The sequence below is a fragment of the Tetrao urogallus genome (assembly GCF_951394365.1).
Source record: "Tetrao urogallus genome assembly, chromosome: 1".
In the NCBI taxonomy this organism is placed as follows: domain Eukaryota; kingdom Metazoa; phylum Chordata; class Aves; order Galliformes; family Phasianidae; genus Tetrao; species Tetrao urogallus.
Genome location: NC_136813.1, coordinates 27,627,188 through 27,644,671, shown reverse-complemented (window position 1 = coordinate 27,644,671; position 17,484 = coordinate 27,627,188). Strand labels below are relative to the sequence as shown.

The following is a 17,484-nucleotide window of genomic DNA, read 5'->3' as shown; positions in this document are numbered from 1 at the left end:
AGCCTGGTGGTGTGACAGCCCGAAGGACCTGTGGTGCAGAAATCAAAAGGATGTGTGGTGCTGGCTTTGCCCATGTCTGAACTGCAGTTACCAAGATGTCACGTGCTGCAGTGCTTTCACCCAAGTTGTCGTGCATCCAGGAGGTACACAGGGCTGCCTTCCAAGCAACTGCAAACATCTTCTGTAGCTGTTAATGATTAATGTTTTCCTTTAGGCATACTGTTTTATCTGGGAAATCTTTATACAGATGAGATGCCCTGTGGAAGTAAATGAGAAACTCACTTGGAAACAGCTGTAACAGCATGCCCAAAAGAAAACGATTTGTTTAAGCAACGGTCCTGGTTTATTCATAAAGCTGTTTTGTATATCATGCTGCTTTCTTCAAGTATACATCTAACCTGGCCTTGTGTTAAATGTGGAGATCAGCAGCCCTGCCTACAGCAGGGGGGTTGGATCTTGATGATCTCTGAGCTCCCTTCCAACCCAAGCCGTTCTATGAGTCTATGATTTTGGACCAATCTTTAAACTTAGCCTTGTTTCATAGGTCCAGTTAAGATGCTTTCAGCAGCTCTATGAAACAAAAGTCCAGTTTTCCACAGAATGTCATGTTCTCCTACACTATACTTGGAAAGCAGTATTATAAACATTAAAAGAATGCTGCAGAGAATGAAAATTCTCTGACCCTTTTTTCCATCCCCTTTCACCTACCTTCTGTTGGCAGTAGAACTTGTTTACAGAAGAATTTCAGACCTCAGTTGATTATCATTTCTGACCATGTTATTGAACCCTAAGAGGTGAATGTCAAAGCACCTACAGTCTTCTGCTAGGCTGACAGAACACAGTGAAGAAACAAACTCATTTATAGATGTGTAGCTCTATTCAGGCAGCTGCACTTTCCAGCTTAGGAGTGCTGTCAGTATTAAACAGCACAGATAGGTGTCATCCTTTACAGCTACTACGACTTGATTAACATCTTAATTTTCTGCATGGGGTGACCCAATAATTGAATTGGTAGCAAATGAGATCACAGAACATATGTACAAAAATGATGGATTTGTCCTTTTTATAGCAACTGTAACCAAAGTTGGCTCTTTTCAGGCTGTAGATATTAACCGTAAACCAGGCTGGATTTTAACCATTAATTTTTGGATAGGGATAGATTGTGACTTCAAAAAATTACATAATTGCCTTATTTTTTTTTTCTCTCCAGGGTTATTTTAAAATACATCTGTTTGTTTTGTAACTATACCCATTGTAGAAAATTATCTGAGATGTGTTTATTTTCTTTAAATAAAAGCAGCACAATAGCGGAAGATTAAAATTGTCTGAAATTATGCACTGACTTGGCAATTCCTACATGAGATTGAATAGCTTAAAGCTCTTCCCTACTTTGCATAGAAACATTCTTTAATGGAGGTGTTTCTTTTTGATGTGAAGCAGGAAGATGATAAAAGGCACAAAGATGTCTCCTAGACTGTTACTGCTCCAAATTCTATGTGCAGCTTCCCTTATGACAGATTTTCTATGAAGAAAGATTTTGTTAAAAAGCAGTTTTGAAATTGAAGATGCCAATGAAAATTCCTTTACTGCTCTACCTTTGTATGAAACCTATTTTTCTATTCACAAGTGGAGATTTTCTTCCCAAAAGCAACTTCACATTTACTAATAATTGCTCCGTTCAGCTGTCAACAAAGTGGTTGTAGAAAGAGTTGACAGATGTCCAGCCCATCTGCCTCAATGAATAATTAAAAATATTTAGTAATTCAAACAACTTAGTGGTCTTTTAAATATCGGAAGGCATCTAAGCATTGATGGGAAAACCCAAGTCAGCATACAGTAGTTTGTAGTGCAATAATTGCAGTTACACTTAATGGTTATATTCACTCCATCTGTTGCAAGTAGACTAGTAGCTACTGAAATGAGGACACAGCATCACCATATGTCAGGGTTACCATTCTCTTCCTAAGTGGATTGATTAAATGACAGTGCATTACTGCAATCAGCTATCAGCAATCTCTAAATTCACTTGTTCTGCATGCACCTTGCATTTCTATTTCTTACACAGTGCACCCCCTAGCACTCCCAATATTTGATGCTCAATCATTTTTAGTTCTTATTTTCAACTGAGCAGAAATACAAGGATCAAATTAAATATAAAATTAAGTAGGAAAATGCATTCTGTACACATCTAAGCAACTGAATAACAGAACATACAGTTAAACCTCTGCAAGTTTATGTTAAATCGCTTATAGCAGCTAGCATCTTGACATACAAATCAGAAAAAAACTTTCCTAACAGATAGCTCGAAGAATTTACGCAATGAAACTTCACCTAGGATGCATCTTATGTGCCAAGTCTGATTTTATGCACTAGAGCAGCAAAGTGAACTGTATTTCTTAAATACATGAAACAGGTAACTTAGGGGTACCTTTTAATCCCTTAACAGGCCACTAAACAACCCAGGAAAGTAAGTGGTTATTTCACAAAATTCTGCCTTCTGTTCCTTTTTTATTTATATCTGGAAACAACCACCCACCTTCTCAGTTATTTAAAAGAGGTGAATCATATGATATTGCCATATAAGACTTTGGGGTACATTATTTGTTAGGATGGTTAATTTATGTTGTTCCAAATCATAAAACCATAGAATGGCCTGGGTTGAAAAGGACCACACTGATCATCTGGTTTTAACACCCCTGCTACGTGCAGGGACGCCAAGCACCAGACCAGGCTGCCCAGAGCCACATCCAGCCCGGCCATGAATGCATCCAGAGATGGTGTCAGATTCACCTGGCCTCTCTTAAAGGGCAAGCACTTATCTTAAAAGACAGCTGGAGAGTAGGCACCAAAGAGAAAAAGCTGATCCTAGCATAAAGATTAAAATACCTATAAATAAGAATTACTTCTAACTGTGAAACAGAGGTTAAAAAATCTTAGGAAGTGAAAATACTTCCAAAAGTGATAGCTGAGACAAAAGCAAATTGCCCATATTCCCTTAAAGTGCTTGAACCTAACTGGAAAGGTGATTTTCATTCCTGTATCCCTATGGGACTCATATATATATAGGTCATATGGTATCATTACTGTCACTGCTGAAGGCCTGCCTGAACAATGAGGAACGATTCTTGATTTAACAGCTATTTCCTGCACAGAATATGCAAAAGTTGAGAGAACTTTGATCTCTGTTTCAGGTAGCCTTAACAGTAAGGCAGGGCAGAAACCTGTAACTGGTATAAGTAACAGTTTGCATGAGTAACCTGATCAAATTGCAAAAATAAAAGAGTAGCTGTCATCATATGACTCCCTAAGCAAAACAGAGCAAAGAAAGCCAAGAGAAATAACTTTGGAAAGATGAAAGAACACCTACAGCAGAGGTAAAAATGCAATTGCTGGAGCAAACAAATGAACAGGTTCAAAGAACTGAAAAAAATTATAGGTGACAAAGACTAAATAATAAGTGAGCTCCTTTTGAACTGAAAAGAGCTGAATCTGCAGTATGCTCCAAAGCATCCATGGCCCTGGGATACCTGACCAAAATATCTGTGGTGTCTGGCAAGTGGGCATTCTACATCACTGCTTCAGGGTCTGCAGTTGCGGGTACCTGATAGGCTCAGCTGAAAAGAACAGACTTGCAGCTGCTGACTGCTCAGCTGCTTCCAATACTGACACTGCAAAGGGAAAAAGCCTGGAGAATAGAAGGCTGCAGGGTGGCCTCATTGTAGCCTTTCAGTACCTAAATGGAGCATATAAACAGGAGGGGAGTCAACTCTTTACAATGGTAAATAGCAGCAGGACAAGGCGAAATGGTTTTACGTTGAGGGAGGGAAGATTTAGGTTGGATATCAGGGGAAGTTCTTTACAGAGAGGGTGGTGAGGTGCTGGAACAGGCTGCCCAGAGAGGTTGTGGATGCTCATTCCTAAAGGTGTTCAAGGCCAGGTTGGATGGGGCCCTGGGCAGCCTGGTCCTGTATTAAATGTGGAGGTTGGTGGCCCTGGCTGTGGCAGGGGGTTGGAGCCTCATGATCCTTGAGGTCCCTTCCAACCCTGGCTGTTCTGTGATTACACATCCCAATAAAAGGAGCACAAACTTCTGAAACTTAATCAGAAATCAAACACACACAGATGAAATGCGCTAATGAACTCACACAACAAAACTAAGACTTATGTTTGCAAAGTGTAGTAAAGTTGCAAAGGTGAGTTTATTATATATTACAATAATTACAAACTTTTTTTTTTAAACACCTTATTGCCATGGTTTTGTTCTCAGAACACACTAGGTGATTAACAACATGCATTTCAGCAGTAACAAAAAAGGTATTAAAATTACAAATCTTATGCCTTATTTCTGTGCCATAGAAAAGACTGTCTTCAAAAGAGTCAAGTTACTAGCATACATACAAGGGGATTCCCCTTACACCTTTTGTCCCAGGAACGTTGTCATCTAATATGTATAGTGTATGTATATATATATGTATACAAATGCACACATCTCTTGCAAACATACACATTCACACATTTACATCAGCACTGGAAATCTGACATCTCTCATCCAGCAGATAGCTCCCAGTCATTTCAGTTGAACATCTAATGGGAAAAAAATATATATATCAATTGTAAATTCATGGTTTGAAATTAGCCACTCTTATTTTTGAGCTGGCTGTATCTTCTCCCTGCAAAGGGCTGCCAGCATAATAAAAGGGACTGTGATTAACAGCATCCAACCTACCTTCACCACAGGAAAGGTCTACTAGGGATACCGTCCCTCCTGTACCTAGTCTGAGTCACTGCTGCTGCTTGAGGAGTCTGTTGACATCACTTCCACATCATCTTCATTCTCTTTATTGTGTCCCGGAGGCTCCAACATGAAGTCATTACTATGATTAGGAGGTAGCATGTTCATTGACATATCACTTGATTGCCAAGGATACTGAGGAGCAAGCACATCTGGAAACAAGGGACATAACCAAGCTATCAGTTTTGTACATCCACAAACTGAATAAGGGAGTTCAAACAACAGTGTAAAATTAAAGCAAATCTTAAAGACATTACTGGCTTTTGGACAGCTAAAAACATCTTGTGGTGGAGTCGTTCTATCACTGTAAAAGCCTATTCTGCCAGAGGCCTGTTTATGTAGGTGGCTTAATCCCTCATCAAAAGAAAAATTAATTTCAGAACAGTGTACGTTCAAACTGTGTTTTGAAGATGAAAAGCTCTACATGAACTGACTTAACAGTCAAAACCACCAGCAGTTACGAAAATGGTCACTCTCAGTCACTATGCAAAAAGAGATGAAAACATTACATCAAAAAAGAATAAGTAAGGTAAACACAGGAATTCAGATTTAAGTTTAGTCTGAACTAGGCAGAAACACCTTGGTTATCCTTTTCCAAAGAGCAAATATGATACACCAAATGCAAAGGAGAAGACAGTCCTACTACAAAACAAGGCCCGTGAGCAGATGTATGTGGGAGATGGGAATGCCTCACAGTGCCCCAGCAGACCAACCCCAGCAGCCTCCAACTTCTCTCAAATCTATTTCTCCTCATCTCTTACTTCCAAAGCCCTCCCAGTGTGTATTTCTCATGAACCTACAAGGGAACTCCTCCTTCCACAACACTTCCTAGGTCTCTTTCCTCTTTGCCCTCAAAACACCTCCCACTTCAAAGCTGCAGCATGCATCCTTAATGTCATTTCTGCTCCTTTCCTACTGATCTCTACTCCTACAGATAGAGGCTGGGCAGAGAATGGCTTGAGATCAGCCCCGAGGAAAAGGATTTGGGGGTGGTGATTGATTCAAGATTCAACATAAGCTGGAAATGCACACTTGCAGCCAAAAAGACCAACAATACCCTGAGTTGCACCAAGAAAAGCATGACCAACAGACTGCCCCTCTACTCTGCTCTCGTGAGAGCCCAGCTGGAATACTGTGTCCATTCTGGAGCTCCAAACACAAGGACAGGGAGTCGTTGGAGCATGAGGAGGGCCATGAAGATGATGAGAGAGCTGGAGCACCTCCTCTACAAGGACAGGCTGAGAGAACTGGGGCTGTTCAGCCTGCAGAAGAGAAAGCTCTGAGGGGAGCTCAAAGCAGCCTTCCAGTACCTGAGGGGAGACTATAGGAAAGCTGGGGAGGGACTTCTTATAAGGGCATGGAGCAACAGGATGAGGGGAAACGGCTTTAAATTGGAAGAGGGCAGACTGAGACTTTATGGAACTACAGCCACAATCCCCTAATACCAGATGAGCACATTACTACATTAGCTAGTTGCATGAATCCAACTCACCACCAGATGTGAGGACACAATGCAGCCTTTATACCAGTTCTACACTTGCTTTAAGAAGACCTACACTAGAGGCACCACCTTTCCATCAGTCCTTGCAAATATCTTTTCAGTCCTGAACTTAAAGGAGAGTAGGAGAAGACAATAAATCTCTTTTCTTCTGAATACAGCATTCACAATTCCATTGTCGTCGCTCCCAAGAAGAGTTTGCTTTGGAAACACTTTTTTATATGATTTAATATCAATCAGCTCACAGCATTTTAAAACAAATTAACTGTTGGGTAGCTAAGTGAGTTTTCTTCATATTTACTTTGTTCTAGTGTTTGCAGTATCATTTAGCATGAAACAAACAAATAAAAAATAGTTAACAGAAAATAACTTTATTGACTGGTCCTTCACTGCTGGGAACAACATTGGCCATAATTTTCATTCTTTTAATTCTCATTTCCCATTGCTGAGAAACATTTGTGATTACTCTGACTATAAAAGAATAAGAAATAAGAATAGTTAAAAAGAATAAGAATAATAGTTAAAAAGAATAAGAATAGTTAAAAAAAAAGAAAAAAGTTGAACTTCTCTTACCTGGCAATCTGCCTGCTGCAAGTGCATCCCCAGGTAAGTGTCCATTAACCCCATTAGTAGATGGGTTGTTCATCTGACCCAGGAGACCACTCCTCATTTCTAGATCTGTAGGATATGGCCTGCGTGGGTCCCCTATTAATAATAATAATGATAATAATTAGGAAATATTATCTTTTTTTTCTTCTGTGTCTGCTTTCCTGTCTGGAGCAAAATGAGCATTACCCCTATTCTATTAGAACTGGAGACTTTCTTTGCTCATTCCTACTTATCATAAAAATTACATTATAATAATGTATGATGTTCAGAACATCTTTGCTCCCTCTGCTACTTGACAGCTAAATAATAAGGACGGGGGATGAATGGGCTGAAAGTAATCCTGTGAAGAAGGACTTGGGGATACACACAGATAAAAAATTGGACATGAGCTGCCAGCACATGGTTGCAGCCCAGAAAGCCAATCATATACTGAGCTGCATCATAAGCAGCGTGGCCAGAAGACTGAAGGAGATGGTTCTCCCTCTATTCTCTACTCTTATGAGACTCCAGCTTAAGTACTGTGTTCAGCTCTAGGGCCCTCAGCATTAAGAAAAACAGCCAAGGTTGGAGCTGGTGTAAAGGAGAGCCACAGGGATTGTCAGGGGGCTGGAGCATCTCTCCTATGAAGAGGGGCTGAGATAGGGGAGGTTGTTTAGACTCAAGAGAGGCTCTGGGGAGACCTAATTACAAGCTTTCAATACTTAAAGAGGGCTTATAAAAAAGATGGAGAGTGAGCCTTTTTACAAGGGCATGTAGTGATAGATTGGGATTAGATATAAACCGAATTAGACATAAAAGTAGATTTACATTAGATATAAGCAAGACATTTTTCACTATGAAGGTGGTGAGGCAATGGAATAGGTTGCCCAGAGAGGCTGTAGAAGCTCCATCCTTGGAAGTGCTGAAGGTTGGGTCGGATGGGGCTTTGGGCAACCTTGTCTAGTGGAAGCTCTCCCTGCAGAGGGTTAAAACTGGATGGCTTTTAAGGTCCCTTACAACCCAAATCATTCTATGACAAGTACTGGAGAAAAAACAAAATCCTCCATTTTTATTTTGGATAAGAAAGATAGCTCCCAAAACAAGCATAACACAATCAATGGAGTCAGATGTAGGGCTTTCATTGTTACCAAAATCACAGGTTACTAAAATCCTATGTACACACATCCTATGCAGTATGTGCAGTGAAGGGACACAAACACACAGAAGTCTTCATCACACTTCTGCCTTTTAACTGGGATCAATATTCAGGAACAAGAAAAGCAAACTAATGAGAGAAGACCAATCAGTTAACAGAGGTCTGCAGTTTCATAGAGTTCTGCAGGTGCACATGAAGTTTTCTTGGAAATGCTAGATGTAACAGCTATATTTTATATATAACATATAAATATATATATAATTAAAGATATTACATATCTTTAATAAACCAAACTGTGCTTCATTATGTGAAACCATTTTAAAATCAGATACTGGCTGTGCTTTTTTAATTCAAGAAAAAGAGCAGCCATAAGAATAGTCATAAACATGATATTTACCTGGTACCCACGTCAGAGGGGCACAAACAGCATTACTAGCACTGATCCTGTGGGCATATTTAATTATTTCTTCAGATGAAATGGCACCTGAAAGAAGGAAGAAAAGTTACCATATTTAAGAGATTGCATCATTTGATTGGACTGTTTTTCAAACTGAAAACATGAGGAATGTCATTCTGTCAAACACCAAGAGCATGCTTCAAGTGCAGTGACTGCTCACAGACTGCTTGGACTATACAGAACGAGCATCACAGTGAACTCACTTTACAGCCACAAGTTCAGTATGCCTTCAGTGTTAACAGCTCTTTAACCTTTTGAAGAAACACAAACCAGTATCTTCCACAGTGCACTTGACAAGCATCTACTACAGAACTTTGGCAGTAATTACAATCTTCCTTTTTTGTAACTGTATTACCTACCAGGTACCTGTAGTAGCTCTTCCTCCAATAAATACACCTGCATTAGAGTTACTAGAATCATTATGAAATTTCTTGATTTGTTTAGAAGGAAGTATGGCAAAAAATACTATAAACGACTTAAAAATGCCACCTACCAAAAAAAAAAAAAAAAAAAAAGAAATGAAAAAATCAAGTTTAGCTTGGCAATTGCCACAGCATAGCAGCATTTGATACAAATACAAACAAGTATCACCAGCTAAAAAGTCTTTTATAAACACTGCTATAATATACATGCACACAAAAACTCTTCCAGGTAGTCACACTGAAGTGATCTGCTTTTGTGAGACATTTAGGTAACCAGATAGACTGTTTGTGGTCCAAGAAGAGCATCCAGAAACTTGAATTCAAGTCTAATACTAAAGACATGTCTGCCACAAAAGAAAAAAAAGTTATTCCTAAAAAAAAAGAAAAGAAAAATCCCCGCATGCTCCATCTTTCTTCTGTTGAAATGGTTGACAAATTCATAACGAAGTCAAAATCTGTTTACACGCAAAGCATCTGAAATCTGTGATGACAACCTTAAGAAATTACTAACTTGAGTTCACTTGCAACATTCTTTACAACTGTTTGTATATTATGTACAATCATGGATAACTCACCTTTCCTTGCCTTTTCAATTGATTTCAGTTTTTCCTTTGCTTGATAAACAGCTGTGGCCTAATTGTGGAAAGAAAGGAAACAACACTAAGCCAAAACTTCAGTACATCCTTCATTTGTATCCTTTTGTCTTAAGTCCTCTGTGAAGAAACCCTTGGGTGTAACTGCATTTTAAGAGAGAAACTGTTCAGGGGACTCTTCAAAATAAACAGAAACAAATAGATTTTGAAGAAAATTATCAATACAAAGTATTGATGCCATAATAAAGAAGTAGTGTTACTGGGGAAAAAAAAAAAGAAAAAAAAAAGGACAACAAATCAACCAACACTAAAGCTCTCACAAAGTTTTAAACATTTAAATCCTCCCTGACACAAAACTTTCTCCAAAATGACTTGCTGTTCCCCCTGCCCCTTCTGAGCAGATGCTCAGAAGCAAAGACATCCTCATGAACTTACCAGTATGTGCTCTGCTTCTTTCAGTTGCTTCTGCAGCTGCTGAATGTCATTATCTCTCTTTTCTACTACCTTTTCTAAAAGCTGCATTTCATGATGGATTTTCCCCTGATCAACTGCCAACTTCATTAGCTCTTGAAACTCTCCATCTCTCTGAATCAGCAGCTCCAGGATCTGTTGGGCAAGAGTTTTGTAGAACTTTTAATTAGCTCAAGTAACAACACACTGCAAGTAGCATCACACTGCAAAAAGCAACTGATACCCACAAGAGTATTAATTCTTGCTCAGCTTGCAGAAACAGCCTATGAAGCAAGAAACCAATGAACAAGCAATCAAAAACATGAAACCAAGAATGCTTTTTCAGTGATGCCAAAGCTTCACCATCATCATTAGTCCAAGTACAAAGGGAGAAAATAAGAAGACATAGTGTTTATCTGCACAAAGAATGACAACTAAGAAAGTCAGTTTACCTGGCTCTCTTCTCCTGGTTGTGGAAGCTTCTGGTTTCTTGAAATTGCCAAAATTTCAATTAGTTCCCTGAAAGGAAAACACTATTTATGCAACTTTCTAAGCTATTATTTGTAAATCACATCAAATCTTCCCCAACTGAGTATTTATATCATTAAAGCATTCATGTACTCGAGTATTTTACAGTTTTATGTAATAGTGTTGACAGGGATTTCACAACTACAATTCTGTAAATAGTTTCATGACTGCAGCATGATTTCATTTTAGTTCTTTGAGCTCATGAAGTGTTCATGTGTATTTGTACTTAAAAAGAGCTAAGTTCTTGTCCAACTACATTAGGCACAAGCTGAAACTGAGAGCAAACAGCACAATTAAATGCATTTGTATCCTGTTTCTAACCACCTTTGTTCCACGAGAGGATGAAAGTCGAATTGACTACATTATTTTTGTTCTCTATTGCTCCATATTTTTTTTATTTTTCTTTTTATTTACTACAGAGCAAATGTCACACTCAGTTTACAGCTATTAAGTCTATGTGTTTACATACCTGGAGTTTGTTGTAAGACCACTTCTATAAAAGCAAGTATTTTCCCAATGGTGAATCAGCTGCGCACTAAACACACGTGAATACTGAAAAACTAATATTCTGGGGGTAGGTTAGAAGAGCTTCTCAAACAAACCTCTTGATCTTGCTTCCAAGTACCCATTTAGTTTTCCACCATCATGCAGAGCCATCAAGAACCTCAAATGAAACTCCCTAAATAAGACCGTGCTGCAAAAAGGCCATACATTTTTTTTTCCTATACATTTGGCAAACACATTTGGTTTCTCAGACTATTAACATAAGTTCAGTGCTGCACGAGTAACCACTTATCCAAAGTAGGGTCCTTGGAATGGTACTGGCACGCTCTTTAGTCTGGTGCAAGCAGCTCAAGAGAAATGCCCACTAATACAGCAGTGGAGCCAGAACCTTAGAACAACAACAGGTTCTTTTCTAAAAGCTTGAAAAAGCCCCTGATCAGTAAAGCTATAAACAGCATCTTGAAACATGGGAGCAATGAAGTCACCATCCCTGAAGGTGCTCAAGAAACATACAGCTGTGGCACCGAGGGACATGGTTAGTGGGTATGGTAGGGATGGGGTGATGGTTGGACTAGATGATCCTAAATGGTGAGAAGAGCCCCATAAGTGAAAGTAAAAGGCAAGAAGGCTTCACAGTGACTGAGAATAAGGGGGGTGAAGGGGAATAATTATAGTTTACAGAAGCAAGAATGTAGAGCTTGTTAGAAAATAAGGGATGGCAGACACCGGGTCTGCGATAGTGAGGGGGATGAAGGCCATACCGATAAGGTTTGAGAACAGCCCGAGGACATTTGGCAGGGAGGTGGTTAGATGTCCACAGGGCAAGAAGAAACAAGGTTGGGGGCCAGCAAAAGGCCAGCAGTTTACAGTGAGAAAGGCATTCCTTGCGAAGGTTTCTGACAACAAATCTTCATCCCATAACCTCCTATGCACGCACAAGAGGGGAGGGTCTGCATGCTAATGAACTCTCGGGGGTATAATGAATATGTATCCGAATTCCAGGGAAACTACTGATTATGTATTAGCTTGGCCTATATCTGTAGCACAATTTTTCTTGACGGCGTGCAAGTTAGATGGATCTATCCCCCCTGCACCCGGTGTCTGTGCAGCACAGAGTAAATCATACCTGCTTTGCAATCTTACTTGGGCTACAGAGTTTGATTTCGCATGTCAATCCTAGAGTTCTTTCCAACCTTAATAACATTTTCTGTGACTAAAATAATTCAAAGCTATTAGTGAATACTGAAACTTGCTGTTACTGAAATATTGCCATACCTGACCAACACTGATCACTAGCAAACTATCTGCTGTAAGTAGGTCAGCTAACACCACTGAGACTGATGTTGGGGAGGGCTGTAATTTGGCCCTGTGTTAGCACAAGGGACACAGGTTAGACATGTTATAGACCACGTGTCCCCTACCACCCAAGCCAGTTACATTGGTCATGAAAGGCCCAGCTCCATGGTACTGCTGATCACTAACATATTGCTGACATGCTTTGGGTTCACTATGGTAGAATCACAGAATTGTAGGGGCTGGAAGGGACCTCCAGAGATCATCGAGTCCAACCCCCCTGCCAAAGCAGGTTCCCTACACCAGGTTGCACAAGCAGGTGTCCAGGAAGGTCTTGAACATCTCCAGAGAAGGAGACTCCACCACCTCCCTGGGCAGCCTGTTCCAGTGCTCCGCCACCTCACCGTAAAGAAGTCCTTACACACATTTGTGTGGAACTTCCTATGCTGCAGTTTCCAGCCATTTCCCCTTGCCCTGTCTCCACACACTGCTGAAAACAGTCTGGCCTCACCACTCTACCCCCCCACACCTTAGATATTTATAGACCTGGATCAGGTCCCCTCTCAGTCTTCTTTTCTCAAGGCCAAACAGACCCAGTTCACTCAGCCTTTCTTCATAGGAGAGATGCTCCAGGCCCCTCACCATCTTCGTGGCCCTCCGCTGGACTCTTTCCAAGAGATCCCTGTCTGTTTTGTGCTGGGAAGTCCAGAACTGGACGCAGTACTCCAGATGAGGTCTTACTAGGGCAGAGTAGAGGAGAAGGATCACCTCCCTCTGACCAGCTGGCCACGCTCATTTTAATGCACCCCAGAATGCCACTGGCCTTTTTGGTCACAAGGGCACACTGCTGGCTCATGGCCAACCTGTCGTCCATCAGGACACCAGGTCCTGGTCCAGGAAAAGACCTGTAAGTATATCCAGTCCAACCATCAGCCCATTCCCACCATGCCCACTACCCATGTCTCTCAGTGTCACATCCACATAGTTCTTGAACAACTGCAGGGATGGGTGACTCCATCACCTCCCTGGGCAGCCTCTTCCAATGCATCACCACTGTTTCTGGGAAGAAATTCTTCCTAATATTCAATCTGAACCTCCCCTGGAACAACTTGAGGCCGTTACCTCTAATGGTAGACTATTAGATCCAAAATGAAAAGGAAAAATAAGAAGAAAAAAAAAAAAGAAACCACCTAAAATCTAAACGGACACGAGAAGAGCAACAGCTGCGCTTGTTTTCTGTGCCCTACCTGTGGCAGTCAGTGAGCCACACGGCAGGTTGGCAGTGAGTAATACGAGGCCCACGAGCCGTTCGGAAGACAGACAGCACAGATAGCGGCCGGCACAGCGGGCAGCGAGGAACAAAGCTCCGAGCACAAGAAGCACTACCGCAGCTCTCGCAGCCCCCCGCTGCAGCCGGGCTCCCCACCCTCAGCCCGCGGGCGGCTGCACCCCACGCGCGCGCTCGGCCCCAAGCCGCCGTTCTCCTCTCGGCCGCAATCCCCGGGCCCTCGCTCGCCGTCCCCGCCGGCGGCTCGGTACCGAGCGGCGGCCATCCCGTCGACTACCTGGCCAGGAGTTCGAGATCCTCCAGCGCCGCCAGCAGCCGTTCCCGGGTGCTGCTCCGCTCCCCACCTCCCCCGGCCGCCGCTGCCGCAGCCGCCATCACGCTCGCGGACCCGCCCCCGCCTCATCCAGCCCCGCACGGGCGGCAGACAGCGCCTCCAGCGGCCGAGGGGCAGCGACCGAGAGCGCATGCGTGCTGCGATCCGCCGGGCAGGAGGCGGGAAGCGGCGGAGGGCTAACGGCCGCCCTGAGGGTGGGGCGCGGGAGCTGCGGTGTGGGGGGATGGAGGTTACGTTTCGCCCCGGTGGGGCTGGCTGTGGGCTTGTGAACGCCCTCTCCTGGAGCTGGTTCGTTACACGCGGAACTGTGCTTAGAACCGCAGAATCGTTACAGTTGGAGTCTTGTTAAGTTCATCCAGTCCAACCATCAGCCCATGCCACCGTGCCCGCTGACCACGTCCCTCAGTGCCACATCCGCACGGTTCTTGAGCACCTCCAGGGACGATGCCTGCACACCTCCCTGGGCAGCCTGTTCCAATGCCTCACCAGTCGTTCTGAGCAGAAACGTTTTCTAACACCCACCCTGAGCCTCCTCTGCTGCAACATTCCCTCTCATCGCTGGGAGAGGAAGCCAATCCCCACATCACTGCAATCAGCTCATTGCTGGTTTTGAATGCATTTCGTATTCCTGGATTTCCTTAAAAGAACCTTTAAATGGGATTCAGACCTACTCTAATGATCTAGAAAACAAATGATGAAGAAAGGGCATATGACTGAATCACATCATTTTGTACTCAGTGTCTGAGGGTGCTGATGTCTGAAAATCCTTGAGGTGGCTTTATCAGGTAAGTGATTTATTATCACTTATCAGCCAGGAAAGTGGCAGAAGAAATTTAAGAGCAAAGCTGAAAATGTGACAGCAGTCCAACCTGTTAGTAGTAGGGAGCCAGGATCACCTCTCACCTACGCTTCATGTCCCGCAAGCACCAGGACCTCGCAGCTATCAAGGAAACATGAGCAGCCCAATGTGCCAAGGCAAGGCATGCAGGCTTGCCGGTGGCAGCTGACAGCAGCTCTGCTTTATTACAGAGGTCTGCCTGTGATGATGGGGCAGCTAACATGCAAGTCCTGCCCCTTGTCCTGCTGGCAGTTGAGCTAGAATTAAAAAATACTGAGTTTTTTGGGTTATGTTTTTGGGTTTTTTTAAGTGTTGCTGTAATTTGGGTGGTTCTGTAAACAGGCCTCTGGCTCCGGGTGGGGTCACAAAGGAAACCAGAGTGAAGCCAGTGGAATTTTTTACATTCATGAAACTTTTGGTAATATGAAGAGATCAGGACAGAAGGTGGAGGCAGATGAGGAGTGAAAACAAATCTAGGGTCGGGGTTTATGGCTGGGGTGAGGACTTAGGCAGAAGGCAGGGTGTCCTCAGCCTCCACATTCTTCTCTTGCCAGCAGGCAGCTGCAGAACCCGCCAGCAAGCTGTGATTTACTTCTCTCTTCATTAGAGAAAGCTACAGATGAATGATAACGTCTCTGGCTGTTCTGGTACTTACGCTGATTATCTTTTTACCTTCTGTAATAAGCACGTCCCTGAAAAATTTACACTTATTAAAAAAATGAAAGGCAAGAAACTCATTAATCAATGATTCTTTGAATTGTGGTTTAAATAAACAATTCAGCGTTATGAGATTCATGATGAAGTAGTGAGATTTGGCAACCCTGAGATGAAGATAACTGCCAACAAGAGTTATTTAAAATTCATTTGCAATGTACAACAACCCTCAGAGTCCTGATTGTAGATAGTTTGGGAATTCTCTTTAAGCTACATAGCGGATAAAATCTCATCAAATAGTTCTACTCTTTAAATAACTTTTTCTTGCTCTTTTTTTGTTCCCTAGTATTTCACTGTTTTTGTTCAGGGAAAGATGTAATCAGCGATGCTGTCTGGTTATGCATCCACTTCACTGATTTGTTAGAGTGTCAGTATGGGTGCATGAACAGAAAGAAAACAGCAACTTCAGAAAATAAAGCAATCCTTCTGCTAAATCATTTTCTTCCTCACATTCATTTTGACATCTGAATTATTTAGACCTGATGTATTTCTAACACATTTCAGGGCCATGATGCTAGAGTTAAAACTTATAGCATTAATTGGATGCCCAAACTTGACAGGCCAAGGGCATAGGAGGTTCCTGCAAGCTATCTTTCCCTCCTTGCATCCAGGAGCCAGTTACCTCCATCCCTTTTGATAACAGTACATCTATGAGCCAGGCCAGTGCCACCAGGCTTTCTCTGGAGCAGCCACCCTCCCCCCTCGCTTCCCATGCTGCTGACCCTCCTCTAGGCAGCACGTTCATCTTGCTTTTTTTCTGGTGTCTGATCCTTTCCCTCTCCTTGCTCTGGGATGCAGTAGAGGATGTGAAGTGCAGGTTCCCAGGCAAAGGCTGAACTTGAGATCCTGCCTCTACGTGGGAGGACGGGCTGAGGCCAGAGGCATTGAGAAATGCTTGCCTGTGTTAAAACAGAGAGAGTCATTCAGACTGTGGCAAAGGGGTCGTCTCCTTCTGGACAAAGGGGAAGGCTTGGTTAAATGGGCTTGCACCCTAAACTTGCCCCGTGGCCCACTTGTTTAAGGCTAAGTGGACGATTTGCTGAATAGACTTCTGAAACAGCCACACGAAACAACAGAGCATCTGTTTCCCCAGTGTAGGTTCCTCTGTTTCCTCAGTTCTTCAGAGCTTTTGGATTTCTTTCCCCTGAGTAAACTTTTTTTCATAGTTGTGTTGGTATTGAGCCAGATCTGCTCCTGTAAAGCCTGATGCATTTCCCGAATAGCTAAGCATCTTTTCCTATTTTTCCTCAGTAGTGTGAGAAGATTTTAATTGTGTGGCCATGAAGATAGCTTTCCATGCACAGTGAGTTTATTAGACATTTCAGAGCTCTTTGATTTCAGATAGTCTTTTCAATGGTATATTGTGCGTATTATTAACAAGCTGTTAACACAAGCGAAGCTTTTTTTATATCCTGTTTAGTTGAGTCTTCTCTTTTCCAGAATGGGAAATGATGATCTGCAGAGCAAAATGACTTTGATAGAATCATAGAATCACAGAATGGCCTGGGTTGAAAAGGACCACAATGATCATCTATTTTCAACCCCCATGCTATGTGCAGGGTTGCCAACCACTAGACCAGGCTGACCCAAGACCAGCTGAGCTGATCTCATCATTCACCAGCTCTGAGAAGCAGAAATGTTGCTCACTCATCTCTCATACGTAGATTTTCACCCTCCCTTAGATCCTTTTCGGTGTTTGTTGTCTGCTTTCACGAGCTACTTCAACTCAATAGCAAGACCAAAAACTAATTTTGGTGATGGTCGTGGTGAATATTTTTTCTTCTGAGTTAGAGAGTGAAACCTGCTCCTGGGCACATAGTCAGGAGCAGGAGGAAGACGTTCCTGTAAATATTATGTCACCCAACTTCATCTAGTGAAACCATGCCCTCAGTGCATGATTTTGTGTTTCAAGCAATTTGGTATGGCTGTGAGCTAATGCTGAAAAGTGCAGTCTCCCCCATCTCTCCTTGGCCATGCACTCTATCTCATTCCTCTTTACATAACTGAGAGCACACAGTGAATCAGGTGA

At 42.4% G+C, this 17,484-nt stretch overlaps 1 protein-coding gene across 1 annotated transcript; it reads right to left on the bottom strand.

Annotated features, from left to right (window-relative positions):
- Positions 1–4,771: 4,771 nt before the first annotated feature.
- Positions 4,772–13,944, bottom strand: MED4 (mediator complex subunit 4; the record flags this gene model as incomplete). Its single annotated transcript, XM_079537177.1, has 7 exons — positions 4,772–4,944; positions 6,864–6,995; positions 8,432–8,518; positions 9,489–9,546; positions 9,942–10,112; positions 10,409–10,475; positions 13,847–13,944. 7 exons carry the CDS (start codon positions 13,942–13,944, stop codon positions 4,772–4,774), a joined length of 786 nt encoding a protein of 261 aa, XP_079393303.1.
- Positions 13,945–17,484: the final 3,540 nt, after the last annotated feature.